The sequence below is a fragment of the Anabas testudineus genome, chromosome 17 (assembly GCF_900324465.2).
Source record: "Anabas testudineus chromosome 17, fAnaTes1.2, whole genome shotgun sequence".
NCBI lineage: Eukaryota > Metazoa > Chordata > Actinopteri > Anabantiformes > Anabantidae > Anabas > Anabas testudineus.
In genome coordinates, this window is record NC_046626.1 from 1,527,725 (window position 1) to 1,546,665 (window position 18,941).

Below are 18,941 nucleotides of genomic sequence, written 5' to 3' on the forward strand. Positions count from 1 at the left end.
CCATATTGCCTTCGCATAAACGCGCTGACTGGATCGGCTCGTAGTACAACTGAAAATGTAAGTACATAAACAATTACATTTCGTACAATTTAGAAATGTTTCGCTTTTATGTATGGATTAGTGTAACACCGATCGTTCACATACGAGTTTCAAAATGTTTAATTAACGGAAATAGGGCTCAAAAAGCACACCGATTACCTCAGAAGATTGGTGCGTCGGGTCTTTCTCTGTTGTTGTTTTTCCCTCTGTCACAGCGAAGAATTACATTCACGACTCGCTTTCAGTATTTTAGATATTAGCGGTTTTATCATTGACGGTAATATTAAAATGATCACAGAGAAACCGTCTCTGTCTTCTTTGTCCTCTATCGGCTACATACGTCCCATATTCTAAGCTTGTTTGCCTGTAATGTTAGCGTTACGAAGAATAGCTAGCTCTGTGGTGGTAGTTAGCATTAGCCGAGCCCCGTAGATATAACATGAAATCTGTGCGCGGGGTCTGTCTATTAACTGTAGTTCATTAGCTGGTACACATAAAGACGGATTGAATGAAGTCAGTGTATCCGGGCTGTCGTTTGCTAGCAAACAAAACCACATAAAATCACGTCTGTATGACTGAATAACAAATCGGGTTGTTGTTTATTGGTATGAATTATCAATTGAAGACTGCGGCACAGAGAACACATGAAGTTGTGCCAATGGTTTTGTGTCCTTTGTTCTAGTTTTGACATTTTAAGCATGTGTGCAAAACCAAGGCAGCTTGCATCGAGCCACCTTGTGCGATCAATCTGGACCACCTTCACTTTCAGCTCCTGTCAGTCACATGGATGCTAGTCTGGTCACAGAAGCGCAGCATTGTAGCATCTCAGCTTCTCAGACTAGCTTAGATGTGATAAACGAGCAGTTTAGCTGTTGGCTTGACTGCTTGTGAATAAAGCATATCGTATTGTCAGGATTTAACTACCAACCGAGAGCCTTTTAAGATTACAGTTAATATTTACTACCAAATCCATGACCTAAATGTCTTTGACATGGGGCTTTAAAGAGAAAATTGTGCTGTTACCATTTCCTTATTAAATTGACTCAAATGAGCGACAAAAAGACAAGAAATTGCGTGATGTGACTTATTGCAGTAAACATGCCTTATCAGGGACCTCAAAAGTGTTGAAGTCAGCTAGAATCTTCATACAGAGGATGCTGGTATAAGGTGTGTGACAGTAAAACATCAACACTGTTAATCACATTCTTTTGTCCCAGATCACGAACGAAATGCGTGGTTATGAAAACATGACAATTGCAATACAGTGATAAAAATAATGTCTTAGATCTTAGAATACATTAGAAAAAGCTTAGATCTGGCTGAATCAATATGTATAAGGAAAATACAATAACATAATATGGCTCAGAAGTTGTGAACATATACAGGAAACCAGATCTCTATTGCTATTCTTGAATCTGCTTAATATTTTATTAATTAGAAATCACTACTCTTTCATATATAACTGCCAGTCCATACATGTTTTACTGGGATGCCATTTATCTATTGTCAATGTAGTGAACATATTTTCATTTAAAAAGTCTATTGTATTATATAGAGAGAGTTTTTTTAACAGCAGTTTCATGAAAATTATTGTTTATTGTAAGCTGCCTTACAAAACATGAATTTAAACCCTAAGAATTGATGTATTGGGAAACCTAACTCTGTGTAAAATACCAGCAGATGACTGTGCTTTCTTTCATACCCGAATATAAAAAACTGCAGTCTTAAAAATGAAAACAAACATTGGTGACATCAAATGGATTTTATACCTGCATGGTACATTTGTAATGCAAGCTGCCATATTGTTTAATGTAATTATTAGCTAAATGTATAACAGTTGACAGGAGCATGACGTAGAAAAAGTTTGTTTTGTTAAAAGTTGGGGCAGTCAGTTGTAGTTTTGTATCGTCAGAGAACAGAGATTTCAGACAGAAATGAAAGGTAGTACAATGGTGGGCAAATTCAGGAGGTAGTCAGGGTTCTTCTTTCCTTTGCACATGTCATCATTTCAAGTGTTGTGCTGTGTGTGAATTAAAACTGTAAATTGTAAAACACTTTATGTCCAGATAGAAAATAGACCATCTGCAGTTTATTTACAACAGAATCCTTACTTGTTGGCGTAACCAGAAGTCATTATTATATGCTAGATGTTCAAGAAAATGTTTTTCTGTTTTTTTGCAGTGTTGCAGTGATGACTCAGACAGTTCAGACCAATGGGGTTCAACCCCTCAGTAAGACCTGGGAGCTGAGTCTGTATGAGCTACAGAGAACTCCACAGGTAACAAAATCATACCACAATATGTCCTTCACATACAGTGCCTATAAAAAGTATTCAGATCTGTTTTCACTTTGACATGAAGGAGTATTTCTTTGTCAAAAAACAAAAATGAAATCAACTATGACTCAAGGTTGTAAAAAACAAAAGGTGAAAATTTCAAATTTCTTGTTTTCAGTTTTTCACTTTGCTTTGATGTTATCAACCACATAAGATGTTAATGTGTTTCTAGTGTGGCACTCTAAAATCACTTTACCCTTCTATGGTACTGTCTCACATTTAAAGCAGTCACTAATCTTTCTTAAATACAAGTTAAGTGAATACCCACATTTTAAAGAACTAAAGCACACATAAACAACTAAAGCACGCAATCAGTTTATATCAGTGAATGGTATAATTATCCTTGGAACACAGTCTGATGGATATGGAGCTCCCCTGCGCTTCTGAAAATACACCACAGAGGTGTGTAATAGCCAAAATGATGACTCTTCCTTTGCTGTGGGATGGTATTTTAATCTGACCTGTGAACTGTGCTGCATGTGTGTTACTCCACAGATAGATGTATCAACTCATATACTAACCTCTCAATCTGTTTCATACTGGCACAGGAGGCTATAACAGATGGGCTGGAGATTGCAGTGTCGCCCAGGTCCCTGCACAGTGAACTAATGTGTCCTATTTGTCTGGACATGTTGAAGAACACAATGACAACCAAAGAATGTCTGCATCGTTTCTGTGCTGATTGTATCATCACAGCTTTGAGATCTGGGTGAGTTCTTAACCTTGTAGTTATAAGTAGGAAGGGCTTTTTTGTCCCTGTTGTGATACTCTGGCTTCTGCTGATCTAACTCATTAAGTAATGTGGAATGTCAGAGCAGAGCTGGAGAGAATGACAATTGCTGATCTCTGAGGGGGGAGAGGTGTGGTCTCCACAGCCAGAGAAATGTTATCACCACTTTATTAAGTCACTGGTGGATGCTAATATCACTCAAAGGCTAAAGTAATTGGTGATATAATGGAGCATACATGTTACATTATTGTTAAATTCTGATGGTGATCACTCTGATTGTGTAGCTCCCTTGGTACGGTGATTTCAGTTTAGATGTCAGTGTACAATCTATTAACTTTAGAAGTCTGAGGACAGGAGGTGCAATTGCTGCCAAAATGTCTTAATCTACATAGGCATAGGGGCAAGCAACCATTGTTAAGACCGGCCCCATGACCTGAATGGTTACAGCACATACCACACCACATAACCAAAACACTCTCACTTTGAGCCTGACTGGGGATCATTGCTTTGTGTCATTCTCTCTCTCTCTCCCTCTCTTCCCATGTTTCACGTCTGCATCTTCACTATGATGAAATGAATAGTATTTCATAGTTCTTATAGAACTACCCAGTGTTACTGTTAAGGTAATATACTGAGACTTAAAAGAATAGTTTGGGATTTTTTAGGCTGGTTCACTAGTGAATGTTCTCACCTGAGATGTGAATAGAATTGGCTGGTTTTAAGTAGGCTGAGATATCTGATTCTTGGCCACCAGAGCACAGTGGAGCAATGACAAATTTCTGCTCCTTGCTCATGCAGCAGTTTGTAACAGCCGAGCTCAAAGCCATCGTTTTCCGTCGAGCTTAGCCATGCTTCAGACTTCTGATGTGAGCAGTAACAAAGTGAAATTGGTGCAGGACTTCCAGCAGATTTCCACCAAATATATTAATAGTAGTAGTCCACACTGTTGCATTGACACTAGTGTTTCATAATATCTGCTCTCCCTGTCTTCTCCCTGTCTTACAGTAATAAAGAGTGTCCTACTTGTCGTAAGAAGCTGGTGTCTAAGCGGTCACTGCGCCCAGACCCAAATTTTGATGCTCTGATTAGTGAGTAAACACCAGATGTTTAGTACTGCTTTATAGTCAAAGTATTGCTGACATTCAAAAAAAATATTAATTCATCGTATTTTAGGTAAGATTTACCCCAGCCGCGATGAATATGAAGCCCACCAGGAGAGAGTGTTGGCCCGCATTAGCAAACACAACAACCAGCAGGCCCTGTCCCACAGCATAGAGGAGGGGCTGAAGATACAGGCTATGACCAGGTAAACGCACTGGTTTCAGTACACTCAAACGCAAATGCAAAAACACACAGCCTCTAGTTCTCCATTAAGTCTAATTTTCGATTGTTTTTTGTTTTTTTTATCAGGCTGCAGCGTGGTAAGAGGCACACGGTGGAGAACGGCAGTGGTGCTGAAGACAACGGGGACTCATCCCACTGCAGCAATGCTTCTGTCCACAGCAACCAGGTATGTTATTATAGACTACACACAGGCTTGCTAAACATGTACCTGTATGTATTTCTTGTGGTTATTAGGACTGATGTTTTGAAGCACGGTGTTTACTTTTAGCAGGTTAATCTAATCCTGACATTCAGGAAATGCTGCTGCTGCACATTTATTGTAGGTGTTTGTTGGTCTTCATACAAATAATGATAACATAGTTTTTGTTCTTTTCTCCAGGAGGCGGGTCCGAGCATCAAACGCACCAAGACCAGCGATGACAGCGGTTTGGACATGGACAATGCTGCTGAGAATGGGGGTGGGGACTCTGTGATGGATGGTGGTGCAAGTGAAATAGAACTGGTATTCAGGCCACACCCCACCCTGATGGAGAAGGATGATGGTCACAACAGGTAGTGTTCAAATCATCCGGGTCAACTGCGACGGGGCTTTTTTCCACTTTTTCGCTGGGTTAATACTCATTATTGCTGCATGATTCATCTAATTGCTGCAGGGATTGCAATGTCAACATGTACAATTACAAAACCACAAAAGCCCGCGCCAAACTTTGTCAGTGAATGCTCTCTCCTGTGGCTGTGACTCTTTGTTGGTCTGCGTTTAGTGTGTGTAGGGTTTGTACAGCAGCCAGAAAGAACCATAAATTGGCTTAAATGACCAATCATTTGTCCCTGAGAATGACTTCTCCTTTAATGAGTGAAACAAAAGTTTTTGATGCTCATTGATTTGGTGATAGCAGCTAAAAATTAGTATCTAAGTGTAGGTTTAGCCTACACTTAGTGCTAAACAGCAGATCTGATCAGTAGTTGCTAACTACTGTTAATTCCATTTCCATGTCACTAATCTAGCCCCCTTGTAATTGTGATAAATCACCATGGTAACAGATGCTGCACAGCTATCCTCCTCTAGAGCAGGCTAACTTCAGTGGATCAAAACCTGTCAACAAGTCAAATACTGAGCAGATCACTGGAACAACTGAGTCAGCATTGGTACAGAGTTTACAATAAAATGGTAAATAATAAGTATAGATATCTTTGATGTTTCAGGCTTTTGTGGATAAACTTTGGTTTTAAAACTGACTTTCTACTGAACTGAGGAAGAGTTGATTATTACCTATCTACAGTATGATGAATAAAGCTGTAATTAAATTGAGCCAAGATGATTTCATTGCCAGCAGGACCATCAACAGGGCTGATGCTTTTACAGCTATATGAAGATGGTCTCTTATCAGAAAAATGATCCACACGCTGTTCAATATTTCCCATGATTATAAATGAACAAGGAGTAAGTGCTGCTCTCTAACCCTTCCTCTCTGCTCTGGCAGCAAGAATATTGGAACATTGGAACTCTTTTTTCTCTTACATGTGCATCAGCCATATGTTCAGAAGAGTTTGTCCATCATACTTATCAAACGTCATTATAACAATCCTTACTCTTTATGGTATATAACTGGATGCAAAGCACTGTGAGCATACTTTCACCTTTTCATTCCAGGTTCTGGCTATGATAGGAAAAGCCAGCCTTCACAGAGTCAGGTGAAAGCTGCTTTGAAGCCAGATTAATCCAGGGAGCGCCAGACTAACTTGAGCTTGCTTTTCAAAACAGGCCCAAAACAGAACTTGAATTGCTGCAAAACCAAAATAAAAACGGTTGAGTTTGTTTGCTCTCTGCAGGCTAATGGAGCCCTTTATGTGTTAGAAGAAGTATCACTCAGCTGAGCAATCAGAATGAGTCTGTGTGAACATTCAAATCTTAGTACCTTTCATGAGTTGAACAGCAAACATTATTAGTTTTTATTTGTAGTATTTACACATGTTTGAGTTTGCAAATGTTTTAATGAAGTTGGAGTCTCAAGTTCCTAATTATATCTTGTCTGCTTTCTGTTTACTCATCAATGACCCATGTTTGAATGTCGTGTGTGTGTCTGCAGCATGGAGTTTGTCCCACGCTACATTAAGACATCTGGTAACGCCACAGTTGATCACCTGTCTAAATACCTGGCTGTCCGATTGGCTCTGGAGGAGCTGAGAAGAAACACAGAGGCCAGTCCTGTTAACGTGGAGGCAGCATCAGAGAAACAATACACCATCTACATACCTACTGCTGGAAACCAGTTCACTGTGAGTATATACACAGACACAGTGATGATCTCTGCAGCAAACACAGCACATCAGCATGGCTAACATATTGTTAGTGGCATATTTTTTCCAATTTGTGATCTAATATATAAATGGACCCTTCCTGCATATTCCCCTTTGGCTGTCCTTTAAAGAAGACGCTTTGACGTCACGGCATAAACACAGAAAAAACACACAAAAACATGTGTTTATGAGAAAATACTTACATGAATGATGTCACGATGTCTGAATCCTATGTAGTACAGACTCAGGCTCCTGGTGCTGTTCCTGCTTGATCACCGTTAATTGATTTAAATGACTTTAATTAGTTACTGTCTATGTATTGAAGTTTGAGTCTTATTATTTTAAAGAGGCACTAAACTCTAAATTATGTATTTGTACTGCATATATAATTACATATGGTGATGGAAAATGATATCGATACAGTTTATTTTTCTAATAAACTTCATATGCTGGCTTTAAAAGCTCTGGGCCCTCTGAATCAAGGCAAGAAAGACCTGATTTTGGGGACTATTACAGATGTGGCTAACAGCACAGTTTTGGTAATAAGTTGTTTTTAAAATGTCATTTAGTGACTCCTTTGTCTAGATCACCTTGTGACCTTGTTCCTTGACATTTCCCCACCATGTTGATGTGTGTGTAGCTGGCTGTTACCTAAATTGTAAAACGTTTATTTCATTTAACTGTGGCGGAGACCAGTGTGCTTGTACCTTCAACATCTACTAATCCACATGTAGATAGAACACAGAACTGATGATAACACCAGTGAATTCTAGAAAGGAGAAAACTTTCTTGATGTTTCAACTGTCAATACTCTGTCCACAGGTTCTAAATGGTTCCTTCTCTCTGGAGCTGGTCAGTGAAAAGTACTGGAAGGTGAACAAACCCATGGAGCTCTACTTTGCCCCTACTAAAGAACACAAGTAGACACATGATAAAAACGCGCATAAGAATACAAACACAAACACATACACTCACCAGTAGGAAGTAAACAGATGGACTTTGCTACACTTCCACACACAGAAACAAGAGAAGAGGACAGTGTGTGTCTGAAGGAGATGGGGGGTCGGTGAAACCCTCAAAAGGACTCTTGTAAAAAGAAAAAAACCTGTTTTATATTCTCTGTATCTTTCTGTGTCTCTTTCTATCATTCTTTCAGTAGAAGGTAGCAGATCAGTACAGCAGGTAGATCTGTAGATCCCCTCCAACTCAGAAAACCAGGGTCCATTCACAGTCTGAATGAACAATGAGCTGTTTCTAAGTTAAGAAACTGTATCATGCTGTATTTGTCTTCTGCAAAGGCCCCTTTTATACTTTGTGATTTCTGTCTGTTCCAAATGAAAGTTTCTCGATCTAAATCGCTGGTCCCAAATCTCTCAGTGAGACACATCTACCAACAAAGCTAGATGAAGATAGCTTAGATATCAAGGCCACCTAAGACAGTATTCTGACAGGAACTAGAACGTAGCACCATATTTGCTACCAAATCAATGATAATAATATAATTAATAACAAATTGATAAAGGTACAAAAACAACAGAATGAAATGAAGTGGAATACATCGGTCAACACCTGTTTCTCTGCACGGATGTGCCACCCGAGCACCTTCCACCTGTAGACTCCTACGTCAGATGAACCTGACATGTATGGAAGCAAAGAAAGGTCAAAATAATTCGAATTAATATTTTCACGACACAATTACGAAAAGTAATAATAATACCATAATAATGTAGCATTGAGCTCCTTGAAAGATGAATTTACACAGTTTGAGATCTTTCTGGGCTTTTCAAGTTTTGCTAACTGTTTTGTTTTGTTATTCTGACTCATCACATGGCTGACGGTGGTTAGACAGATGTTGACTTGGACAACGATTATTGGTACCCTGCATATTTAGGTATTACGTTTACATCCTTATTGTCGATTTGACTAATATAGAATTGTGATTTGTTTTGTTCAACTTGAAATGACCAGCTGGATAAATACAAGAATCTATCAATATTGAACACTAAGTCTTCAGCAGTACTCAACATGGCCTGTGGATCACTATCTCAGTTCCTATTTTGTTTATCTCTTCACCCAGAGATGCTATAATACATATTCCTCCCACATTATTCCACTAATCTACAGGTAGCTGTAATGTGCCAACAAAGGCAGGAAGGAAGAAGCAAAACCATTCTGGATTTAATTATGTATAAAAACTGCCCTCACAAATGTTTCATAAAGACGGAAATGCACTGAGCATATTCATTAGAGCTCAACATACACTCAGGCTGAATGTAAATACATATTGTGTGTTTACATGTACATTTCACAGGGAACCTTTAACTTCATAGACTGGGGGACAGTGTACGTCATCAGGACTGCTTGTCAAACTGCTTTGGAAAACTTTTCATGCTCACTTTTTTCATTCTTGACAAAACAATTTGTCCGTTTTTATATAAACGACTGAGTGTAACACTACAAATGTTTTCCAAGAGCGAGTATCTTAAAATGCATACTATTATTTGCATGTTGAATCTCCATCTCGTATCCCGTTTGACAACCAGCTGTTCACTTCAAGTGTGGCCTCTTCCACCTTTTAGTTTAGTCTGGACTTTAGGTTTCAGCTGCTTATAAAATTCAAATTATTTTGATCCTTCTTTGCTTTGCACCTCCGGTGATATGCTCCTATCACACAGCATATAGGGGCTTATGAGAAAGCACCTCCACCTGGATGTTTGACGACTAGACGCTAAAAGGTGATACTGACGAGCAGTGGGCAGTGCAAGTAAATCTAATTGCATCTAATAGCAGACAAAGCATTTTGTTTTTTCCAATGATGTTGCAATTGCTGTCTTTTTTTGTTGTTGTTGTTGTTGTCTTTCAAATAAAACCAGAAAATGGTGAAGGTTTGAATGGCTGCCATCTGTTTGCCAGGGGCTGTCTGCGAAACTGAAGCATAGACAACAGGGAACAAAAGAGAGCTTTGAATGCTATGCTTCCAGTATGAACGCATTAGACTCCAGCTGCGTCGCCATCAGCGGAGCAGGGTTCTGCTGTGGTTTTAAAGAGTGGTCTTCTCAGAGTCCTTAAGAAACCCTGGATTGTGAAATCCCTGGTAGAATCTCATAGCTGTTGTCTTGATGTGTTGCCTGTAGGGACAAACTGTGCTCTGATATCTCTCTATGGCCCGTCCTTTTATAAATGTCTTTTGTAACATGGAAATATGGAGTGTGTGTGATGTCTAAGGACAGGTCAGGACATTACAGTATTCACTTTCTCCTGTAATGTTTTCACAGATCACCACTGGTGAGAATCAGTGTCAGGTGACTTTCTTTCTCTTAAGCCGTTTTTTCGTCTACAGCTCAGACATGGTACTACACAACAAATGTACTCAAATGTTTTATACACTTGTTTACACGGTTTCATTCTCCCTATAGCTGAGAGAGGGATCTGTACATTACGCTAGAATACTGTAGACAGCTCGTGACAATTAAAACATGAGTAAGTGAGTAAGTGACGAGTGAATGTGAAACCAAAACAGCAAATCTGGTAGATTCTTATTATTCCAATTAGACAAAGTTCAGCCATTTCACCAGTGTTTCAAACATGCTGTTAGGAAAACAAGCAGTAAAAAATGGCCTTTGTGCACCTGGACACAAACGCCATTTTTTACTGCTTGTTTTCCAGTAGAGAGAAATGTTTGTGTGTATGAAGCTCCCTACACGATCAGTACTGCCAAGAGCATCTGGAAGTTGAGCAAGTTAAGCATAGCAACTTGACTTCAAAAACATTTTCCTAATCATCTAAGTAGCTTCTTCAGTCTGAGGAAAGTTGGAGACCTCATATTTAGGGTGTTTTCACCTACTGCCACGCCTGATCTGAACAGGCTCATTAGTTAGACGATAGAATTATTGTGAACCTAACCTAAACCAAACTTGAGGATAAATGTGAGGTGTTCGTAAAAAGTAAGTAATATTAAAGCAGAAGACTGGTCTTGTTTTTTTTTTTTTTAATATATATATTTTTACAATTTTAGCAATTCCCAAACAGACTAAAACCAACAGTGAATCACCTCTGCTCACAATAATGTCCGTCTGTCTTCAGTCTGATTTTGTTCATTTGTCTGTTGAGCGCTGCCTCAGCTTAGCCACCAAAAGCTATTAAAACACATTAGTGCCCCGCTGTAGTGGGTGACTGGGCACATGTGAAATGATGATTTTTTTTAAATAAACACCATCATTTCTTATGAAGAAAAGAAAGAATCAACTGCGCATGCAGATGATCTCTGTTCTGAATCCTGTGGTAGCTTCTATACAGCAGTTTTATGTGTAACACGCTGAAACTTCTTATCTTAAAGTCAAAAGGTGTAAGAAAGATGGTTGCTCTCAGTGTTTGGAGCTCCTTAAAAATAATTAATAATCAGGTCATACTTTTTGTCAGAATGAAATGAGCATCCAGTGCAGTGGCGGGTTTTACTGATAAATGATTTTTAATCACTTTTCGGCAAGAAAAGGCTGAGCTGGAGCAGCTCTCAGGCACAGAGGGTTGCCTGAGGTTTCTTCTGTATTACCCCCCTGTACTGTCCCAGTAGTTTAGAGGTAAATATGGTGCCTACATTTTTGTAAAGAATAAACATCACCCAGTACAGGGTGATGATGTTTCTAATGATTTTCAGACAACAACAGAGCTCTATGACACTGCCAATTAGGCAAAATCAGCTTCCAGACTGGCAGCCGTTATGGTGAGTAGAGTGTAAGGATTCTCCAAATCCACAGTTCCCCAGTTGAACCACTGTTTGGTTTTGCGGTTCTGGAAGATGGAACCTGGAACTTCTTGTTATAGTCTGTATGGGAGCTGTTGAAAACGGTAAAAATACAGATGGTAAGCAGTCTCATCTTTCAGATAGGGTCTGTGTGCCCTGCCACGGCTGCAGCTAATGACCACGAGGGGGCAGCTGGAAATGCTTTTCTGTTGTCACAGCCACATTTGACATTTTGCAGTGCACTTTGCATGTAACACCTGCAGCATGTGACATGAGAGGCAGTGCCACCCGATGGGTACTGTGGTAATGAAATCAACCAGGGTTGATAACCAGAGTTTAGTCGCATTGCAGAATGCAGCCTGTCCTATAGTCTCGCTACAGTTTCCTTAACATAGAAACTGCTACTGCCCTCAACCTGCGCACTGCTCCTTATGACCCATGTTATTACTGTTAATTTGACAAAAAACATCTTAACTTTAGATCCACATAACCGCTTTTTGTTGAGCTTCTAACATTATTTCATGGTCTTCATCACTATGAAGTAAAAAAAACAAAACAGAACTCGAGTTAGGATTATTTTGTCAAATCATTTATTTGTTCGAGAATGAACTTTGACCTTTGATTTCAGTAATTGTTGTACAAGTTAATGTGCTAACTCAGTGTGTCTGTAATTGGCTCATCAAACCCATGACTTTCCATGGTTCTAGCTTAAGGAAAGAGAATTTCAAAGCTAAGCTGTGATAATGGGAGTGGGTCATAGGTAGAAATCAACCGCTCAAGTCATAACTCCACAGCTTCACTCCTGCCTCATTTGGTACCCGCGTGTCTGTCTGTGTGTGTGTGTGTGTGTAACCTGTATACTGCATCTTTGTTTGGACAATAAATCTGTGTGTTCAACATGGACCGTAAAGTCCTGTTTATGTTCTAAGATATTCAAGATAAAAAATAAAAGAAAGCTTCACTTTGTTACAGTTGCTTTCTGCTCAGAAAGAAAACCCCCTTTGGTCACTGAAAAGTGAAAAGCTGACAAAAGTAATGACATGAAATGTTCTACAAATTAACTGAGGGAAGTCAGACATTGCTTTTGAGTTGTGTTGTGTTATGTTTTTGTTTAAAAAAACAACAAAAATTATGGTACCCCTAGAAAATGTGACCACAGGGACATGTTAAACTAGGTGTGTCCTGTAATCAGCATCACAGGTCTTCAAACTTGGAATCAGTCAGTCTGCCTATTTAAAGAGTGAAAAATAGTTGCACGTATTATTTAGATGTTTAAGGTCCACAGGACTGTGGACAAACTCCCAGGTTGTGGCCATAAGAGGAAAATTGATTAAAAACTTGAAGAGATGGATAATACCAACAGTAACCAGAGAATCTCTCAAAGAGATCAGTGCACATCACTCTATCACTCTGTTGAAAGCAAATCATAAAAAAGTGAGGAAATGCATATTGACTAGCTACAAAGCTTCTGGGAGAATGTCCTTTGGACAGACGAGACAAAACTGGATCTTTTTGGCAATTCACATCAGCTCTATGTTCACAGACGCAAAAATGAAGAAAATAACACTGTACCTACTGTGAAACACTGAGGAGGCTCTGTTATGTTCTGGGGCTGCTTTGCTGCATCCGGCACAAGGTTTCTTAAATCTGTGCAGGGTATAATGAAATCTCAAGACTATGAAGGCATTCTGGAGCAAATAGTGCTGCCCAGTGTCAGAAACATACAGCTGACACCCAAGACTGGCTAAGAACAAATCCCTGGACTATTCTGAAGTGGCCTTCTTGAGTCTGGAATAGGCACCTTTTAAACCTGAGACAGCTGAAGCAGTTTACTCGTAAGGAGTGGGTTAAAATACCTGTTGACAGGTGCAAAGGTCTCACTGAGAGTTACAGAAATCACTTGAATGCAGTGATCACAAGGTTGTGCGAGAATATAATAAGTAAAGGGTACTATCATTTCTGTCCAGGACAGTTTCAAAGCCAAACCTGAACAGCTATTGCATGTTGTTGCCTCTACAAGGGCTGTGGGTTCAGCTCATTCATGAGCCTTAGTGACAACCTGGTCACAAACGAACCATTCTCACTCTTTCTATGGCAAAGTTTAGAGATTTTTGTAATATTTTGATCGACTTTATTAGATCAGACATTCTACTTCATTAGTCCTTTACCGTCACCCAGGGTGAAGGGTTAAAGTCTGGGTTCATGATTTGAACTAAACTTAATGCAAGAACATGAATAGAATCAGTCAGTACCGAGGTTTAGCGTGTTCTTTATGTGTTTTATTTCAGATATAAAAAGAAACGACATAAGCAATTTTGAAATTGGTGCGAGTAGAAAAGAAGTCAATGAATGTAGATGTTCAGAAGTTAGAGAATAAGGAAAAATAACTCCAATCCCAGCATGCACTGGGCAAAAGGTCACTGGTCTGTGACAGTCGATTCAGTCTGAGTCGTTCGTCAACAGGACGACTCAGGGGAAGAAAAGGAAGAAGGAGGTAGAGGAGGCATGTTGGATGCATCAGAGCAGCTGTGAAGCAGTTTGAAGGGAACGCAGAGCTGCTTTGTACAGAATGTGTCTGAGTGAAGCGCTTGACGTGCATGTGCATCTCTTCTCTCTGCACAGATGGCAGAAACAGTCGGAGGTGCCAGCACCCCCCCTCCCCCCACCACGCCTGCCTGTCAGCGCTTCTACATCCCAGAGGAGAGGGTGACTGAAAACAGTCAATGCAGAGCAAAAGAGGAAAAGAACTGCAACAGGAAGACACTCAGATCCAGTAGAAAAATAAACAGGGATCATGTCCAAAAATAGAAAACAACAGAAGTAGCTCGTGTCATATCAGCTCCAGAATATCGACTAACGTCTGTTTACAGATGGTGTCCAGTGGGCCTCAGCTGATCAGACAGTCTTCCTGGCAGTCAGAACTCTAACGATAGAGCCCACTCCTCCCACTGCCAGAGCCTGAGGACACACACACACACAGAGTGAAAATCCCACTGAGACGGCTTCAAAGACATCTCCAACAGTGCTTCTAAGTTCATGACCCGTGTAGAATTCCCTCTATTTCTCTACTTGGTTTAAACAACCGAGTGACAATAGAACAATAACCATCACCAAACAGATGCTGATCATTAGCGACTGCTTTACCTTTTCATGCCACTGCAGCAGCACGGCGCTGCTGTTGTCAGATGGTTTCTCAAAGCCTCTGTAGATGTACTTCATCAGCAGGTCCACTCCTGCTCTGTCCAGCGAGCCAACAGCTTTCTCAATGTCGCTGCTCTTAAAGCTGCTCAGCACTTTGACCACCAGCTGCTCTGCGCGCTCCTACACAAACACACACAGGATACTGTACTTCAGATTTCTGCAGGAGTATTCTGGACATGTTCCTTTTTCTGTAGATGTGTCCAACGAAGAAGCCCTGACATCACATTTCAGTTTAATCTATCCAGCCAATTTAAACTGGAGTTCAAATTAGAAAAGCATTAGCTGCACATTTATCATCATCAACACCAGTTACTGCAATATATAAAGAGTGGGGAAATGTAAAGAGCACAGTCTCTTACAGTGAGCGCAGCTGTCTCAGGATGGAGTGCAGCTTTAGTTTGAACAGTAAGGTGTAATAGAAGATAAGAGAAAAGGTTCCACACTGTTACTTTGAGCTTCCATCTGCACACGGTCTAACAGGCTTTCTGCAGAATGTCTATATGTAACAAGTTTTAAGTACAGCATTTCATTCCTGCTGCATGAAGCTCTGTCACTGCTGTGTGGCAAGACTGACATGTTAATCAGTGTTAATCTGCCATTTGGATTGTGCAGGACAAACCAACTCATTTCTTCCGTACTTCCTCTTCAGTTTTTCTCTGCACTTCCTTTGCTATGCACACACAGCTATTAAAAGCTGAAGGACAGCTGCGGTTGTTGCTCCGTGTGCATCAACTTCACTGATTGTCAACTCTCTTTGCATGGGTCTAGTCTGTAAATAAATGTATGTGAGAGGCATTTAACTTCCCTCTGCCTTTCCTTGAACAGATGACATCATCTGGAGGAGTTATTCTAGTTCAGATTAAATCATCAGGTTGTGTTCCTTGACTTGCTTCTGCAGATGAGATAGTCTGAACCAAAGAACTACTCTAGGTGGCTTAGTACGGAAGACTAATGATGATAAACAGTGATACCTTGGCATTTTGGTTCTTGCTGTTGACTGGAGGGTTCTTCAGCACAGCTTGCAGAGCTCCATTCATGTTTCCCTTACAAAACAACAGTCAAGGACTATAGAGTTTCACAGCATAGAGAAACACAGATTTCATACTAAATCAACAGTTCAGTGGCTCCGTTGTATTTTTTGCTTCATACACTCAGAAGGGGACACGTTTGGATTCACCAGGACTCTTATTGTGCTATGTTGTTGTAGGTGCAGAATGTGGTTTGGCATTGTGTTACTGAAATAAGACCTTCACTAAAGAGACATTGTCTGGATGGCAGCACATGGGGCTCTAAAACCTAAAATCTGGCCTGGTAGAGCTTTGACTTGCCCGTTTTTAAAGATCTGTTTAAAGTTTTCAATGCAGTGAAGGCCCAAACATCAACAGCATGTCTGTGCACGTGGCCGGCCTCAGATTCATCTGAATAAGTCTGAGTGAGCACAGACACGCGATGAGGAGCACAGACACATCATGAGGAGCACAGACACGCGATGAGGAGCACAGACACGCGATGAGGAGCACAGACACGCGATGAGGAGCACAGACACATCATGAGGAGCACAGACACATCATGAGGATAACAGACACATCATGAGGAGCACAGACACATCATGAGGATAACAGACACACCATGAGGAGCACAGACACACGATGAGGAGCACAGACACACCATGAGGAGCACAGACACACCATGACGAGCACAGACACACCATGACGAGCACAGACACATCATGACGAGCACAGACACATCATGACGAGCACAGACACATCATGAGGAGCACAGACACATCATGAGGAGCACAGACACATCATGAGGAGCACAGACACATCATGAGGAGCACAGACACATGATGAGGAGCACAGACACATCATGAGGAGCACAGACACATCATGAGGAGCACAGACACATCATGACGAGCACAGACACATCATGACGAGCACAGACACATCATGAGGAGCACAGACACATCATGACGAGCACAGACACATCATGAGGAGCACAGACACATCATGAGGAGCACAGACACATCATGAGGAGCACAGACACGCGATGAGGAGCACAGACACATCATGAGGAGCACAGACACATCATGAGGAGCACAGACACATCATGAGGAGCACAGACACATCATGTTAAAGCCAGGTATCATCGGACACTAACTACTGACACGACCACACCCTCCTGCACTGACACCCGGAAGCGACAATCTGACAGCTACTCAAAGGAAATGTGCTGCAAAGTATCCAGAACATGCTGAAACATGTCCCCTTGTCGTATTTAGCTAAACACAACAGCATCACTAAACACAGATACATTTTGAGTATTGGCAAAAGTTAAGCTTTTATTTCGGCCTTCTTTAGCCTTTAGCTGAGTAGTTGGCTAACGTTAGCGTTATTTACACGACGACAGGAACTCATGAGCCGGAGTTAGGAGCCAGTTGGCCTTCATTATCGTTGATGATCGTTATCACAGGATAAGAAAAGCAACGTTACAGCTGAAGGATATTGTCTGAGCAGAGCGTCCACTTCTGCCTCGTCCGGACCACCTTGGTTCTCTCCTCCGTCTTCCTCGTCCACAAACTTGTTCTCGTCGTATTCATCTACATCTACTTTCCTGAACCGGTCTGACGCAGTATTTTTGGACATTTTGGACACAGTAGCAAAGGCTGCTCAGAGAAAACCGGCTTTGAGGACAGTAACTACTTCCAGCTCAGCTGTCCACTTACTGCTGCCGCTTCCTTACTTCCTTTTCTTTTTGCCCCTCGTCGGACGTATTGGCGGTTGCTGCACCACAGCTCTGAGGTCTCAGCGCCACCTACTGGACCGGATGCACAGTGGCAGGTTGCCGTTATTCATCAATTGCCCAATTCTTCAAATACCGATATTAGTGGTTCCTACTAAACACTCTGGTCTAATTCTTATTGTTGGTGTTGTTGTGATAGAGATTGAAACACAAAAAGACCTTTTCTACAATCTTCTAAGGTTTACAACTTACGGCACAGTGGGACACCCACAGTCCATGTGTTGGACTCTTTACACACTTTAAACCCTTGTTCAGTAAAGGGTAAGGTGTTTGTTAAATGTAAGGTACCTGCCCTTAAGTAGGTAGGTGAGTAGGGTTGTCCCTATGGAAAAGTCTTTATAGTCCAGAGCTCTGAGATGAGATGTACTGATTCGTTTTTCTAACCAAACGTTCTACTAAATTTCACTTCACAAATGATTTGTTTTCCACCTGCTTTATTTTTTTACCCAAGAGCCACCACCTCATGTCGAACTATGATACTGAAATAAAAACAGATGACCACTGCTCCATAAAAATATATAATTCGATTATATTCAACTTGCATTAAGATATTATTACCACTAGAGGACACAAAAACAAAGCAAACAAATCTCTCACAGTACTTCTGTCCATGTGAGCATTGACTGCTTCAGTGGATGCCGACTGTGACAACAGAGGGACTGTTGGGAATAAGCACAGCTGCCTGCTGAATGTGAACGCAAAGTAATAAATGTTTTCAACAACTTGCAGCATGACTGTACTGTATGTGCAGTCCATGATGGCGACATCTCTCCCATGAGCTACGGCACAACATGGTGAAACACAACCAACTTTGCTTACAAACCCAAAACCTCTGTCTCAATTTTTGGCCCCAAATTACTTGATTCGACGCAGCAAGTCTCTTGACTGCATCACTGACCTAATCTGCAGCAGAGAATGTGAATCAGCAGATCAGATGGAACAACTGCAACAGTCTTTAGGCGAGGGATCCCTGAGGTGAACCACTTGCTGCTAGAGCAGCTCTTACCAACACTGAGTCACCTGCATTTTCTTCACAGTGTCCCCTTGTTGTTCCATCTGAGTGAATCAACACACACGCCCAACCCCAGTCTCCATTCTCTACAATGCCCTGAGGATGCGATGGCAGCTGAATCCGCAGCCAAACACGAACGACAGGAAATTCTTTGGGAGGAACTAGCAAACATATTTCCAACAGAGACTGAGGAGGATGTCTTACCAACTTTACAGTGTTTCTACAGCTGTACAGCATTCCTACAATGATAGTGGATAAAAATATTCAGTGTAAATCTGCACTAGATTTACAACATCTGCATGCATTAAACTGAATTCAGCATACATTTAATTCTGATGCTGCTTCATTTTCTCCTGTAGTTGGATCAACGCACTGTGCAGATATTCTCAGAGATCCCCAAAAAGGGACATAAGACTTGAGGAGCAGCAATGTACAACGA

At 40.9% G+C, this 18,941-nt stretch overlaps 2 protein-coding genes across 2 annotated transcripts; one reads left to right on the top strand and one right to left on the bottom strand.

The window, feature by feature from the left end:
- Positions 1 to 9,915, top strand: LOC113172369 (E3 ubiquitin-protein ligase RING2). Its single transcript, XM_026375307.1, has 9 exons — positions 1 to 57; positions 2,221 to 2,317; positions 2,923 to 3,083; positions 4,110 to 4,192; positions 4,278 to 4,410; positions 4,515 to 4,614; positions 4,828 to 5,000; positions 6,536 to 6,725; positions 7,569 to 9,915. The coding sequence occupies exons 2-9, from the start codon at positions 2,231 to 2,233 to the stop codon at positions 7,668 to 7,670; spliced, it is 1,029 nt and encodes a 342-aa protein (XP_026231092.1). The 5' UTR covers positions 1 to 57; positions 2,221 to 2,230; the 3' UTR covers positions 7,671 to 9,915.
- Positions 9,916 to 13,744: 3,829 nt separating this feature from the next.
- On the bottom strand, positions 13,745 to 17,447 carry LOC113172368 (actin-related protein 2/3 complex subunit 5-A-like). Its single transcript, XM_026375306.1, has 4 exons — positions 17,194 to 17,447; positions 15,660 to 15,732; positions 14,632 to 14,808; positions 13,745 to 14,445 (listed from the first exon to the last, which is right to left on the bottom strand). The coding sequence occupies exons 1-4, from the start codon at positions 17,331 to 17,333 to the stop codon at positions 14,383 to 14,385; spliced, it is 453 nt and encodes a 150-aa protein (XP_026231091.1). The 5' UTR covers positions 17,334 to 17,447; the 3' UTR covers positions 13,745 to 14,382.
- Positions 17,448 to 18,941: the final 1,494 nt, after the last annotated feature.

Excerpts from the sequence above, each read along its gene's own strand:
- LOC113172369 (XM_026375307.1), top strand. The coding sequence starts at position 2,231 with ATGACTCAGACAGTTCAGACCAATGGGGTTCAACCCCTCAGTAAGACC. Across the intron at positions 5,001-6,535 it reads AAGGATGATGGTCACAACAG|CATGGAGTTTGTCCCACGCT; the intron begins GTAGTGTTCAAA and ends GTGTGTCTGCAG. Across the intron at positions 6,726-7,568 it reads CTGCTGGAAACCAGTTCACT|GTTCTAAATGGTTCCTTCTC; the intron begins GTGAGTATATAC and ends CTCTGTCCACAG.
- LOC113172368 (XM_026375306.1), bottom strand. The coding sequence starts at position 17,333 with ATGTCCAAAAATACTGCGTCAGACCGGTTCAGGAAAGTAGATGTAGAT. Across the intron at positions 15,733-17,193 it reads GTGGACGCTCTGCTCAGACA|GGGAAACATGAATGGAGCTC; the intron begins ATATCCTTCAGC and ends GTTGTTTTGTAA. Across the intron at positions 14,809-15,659 it reads GCAAGAACCAAAATGCCAAG|GAGCGCGCAGAGCAGCTGGT; the intron begins GTATCACTGTTT and ends GTGTTTGTGTAG.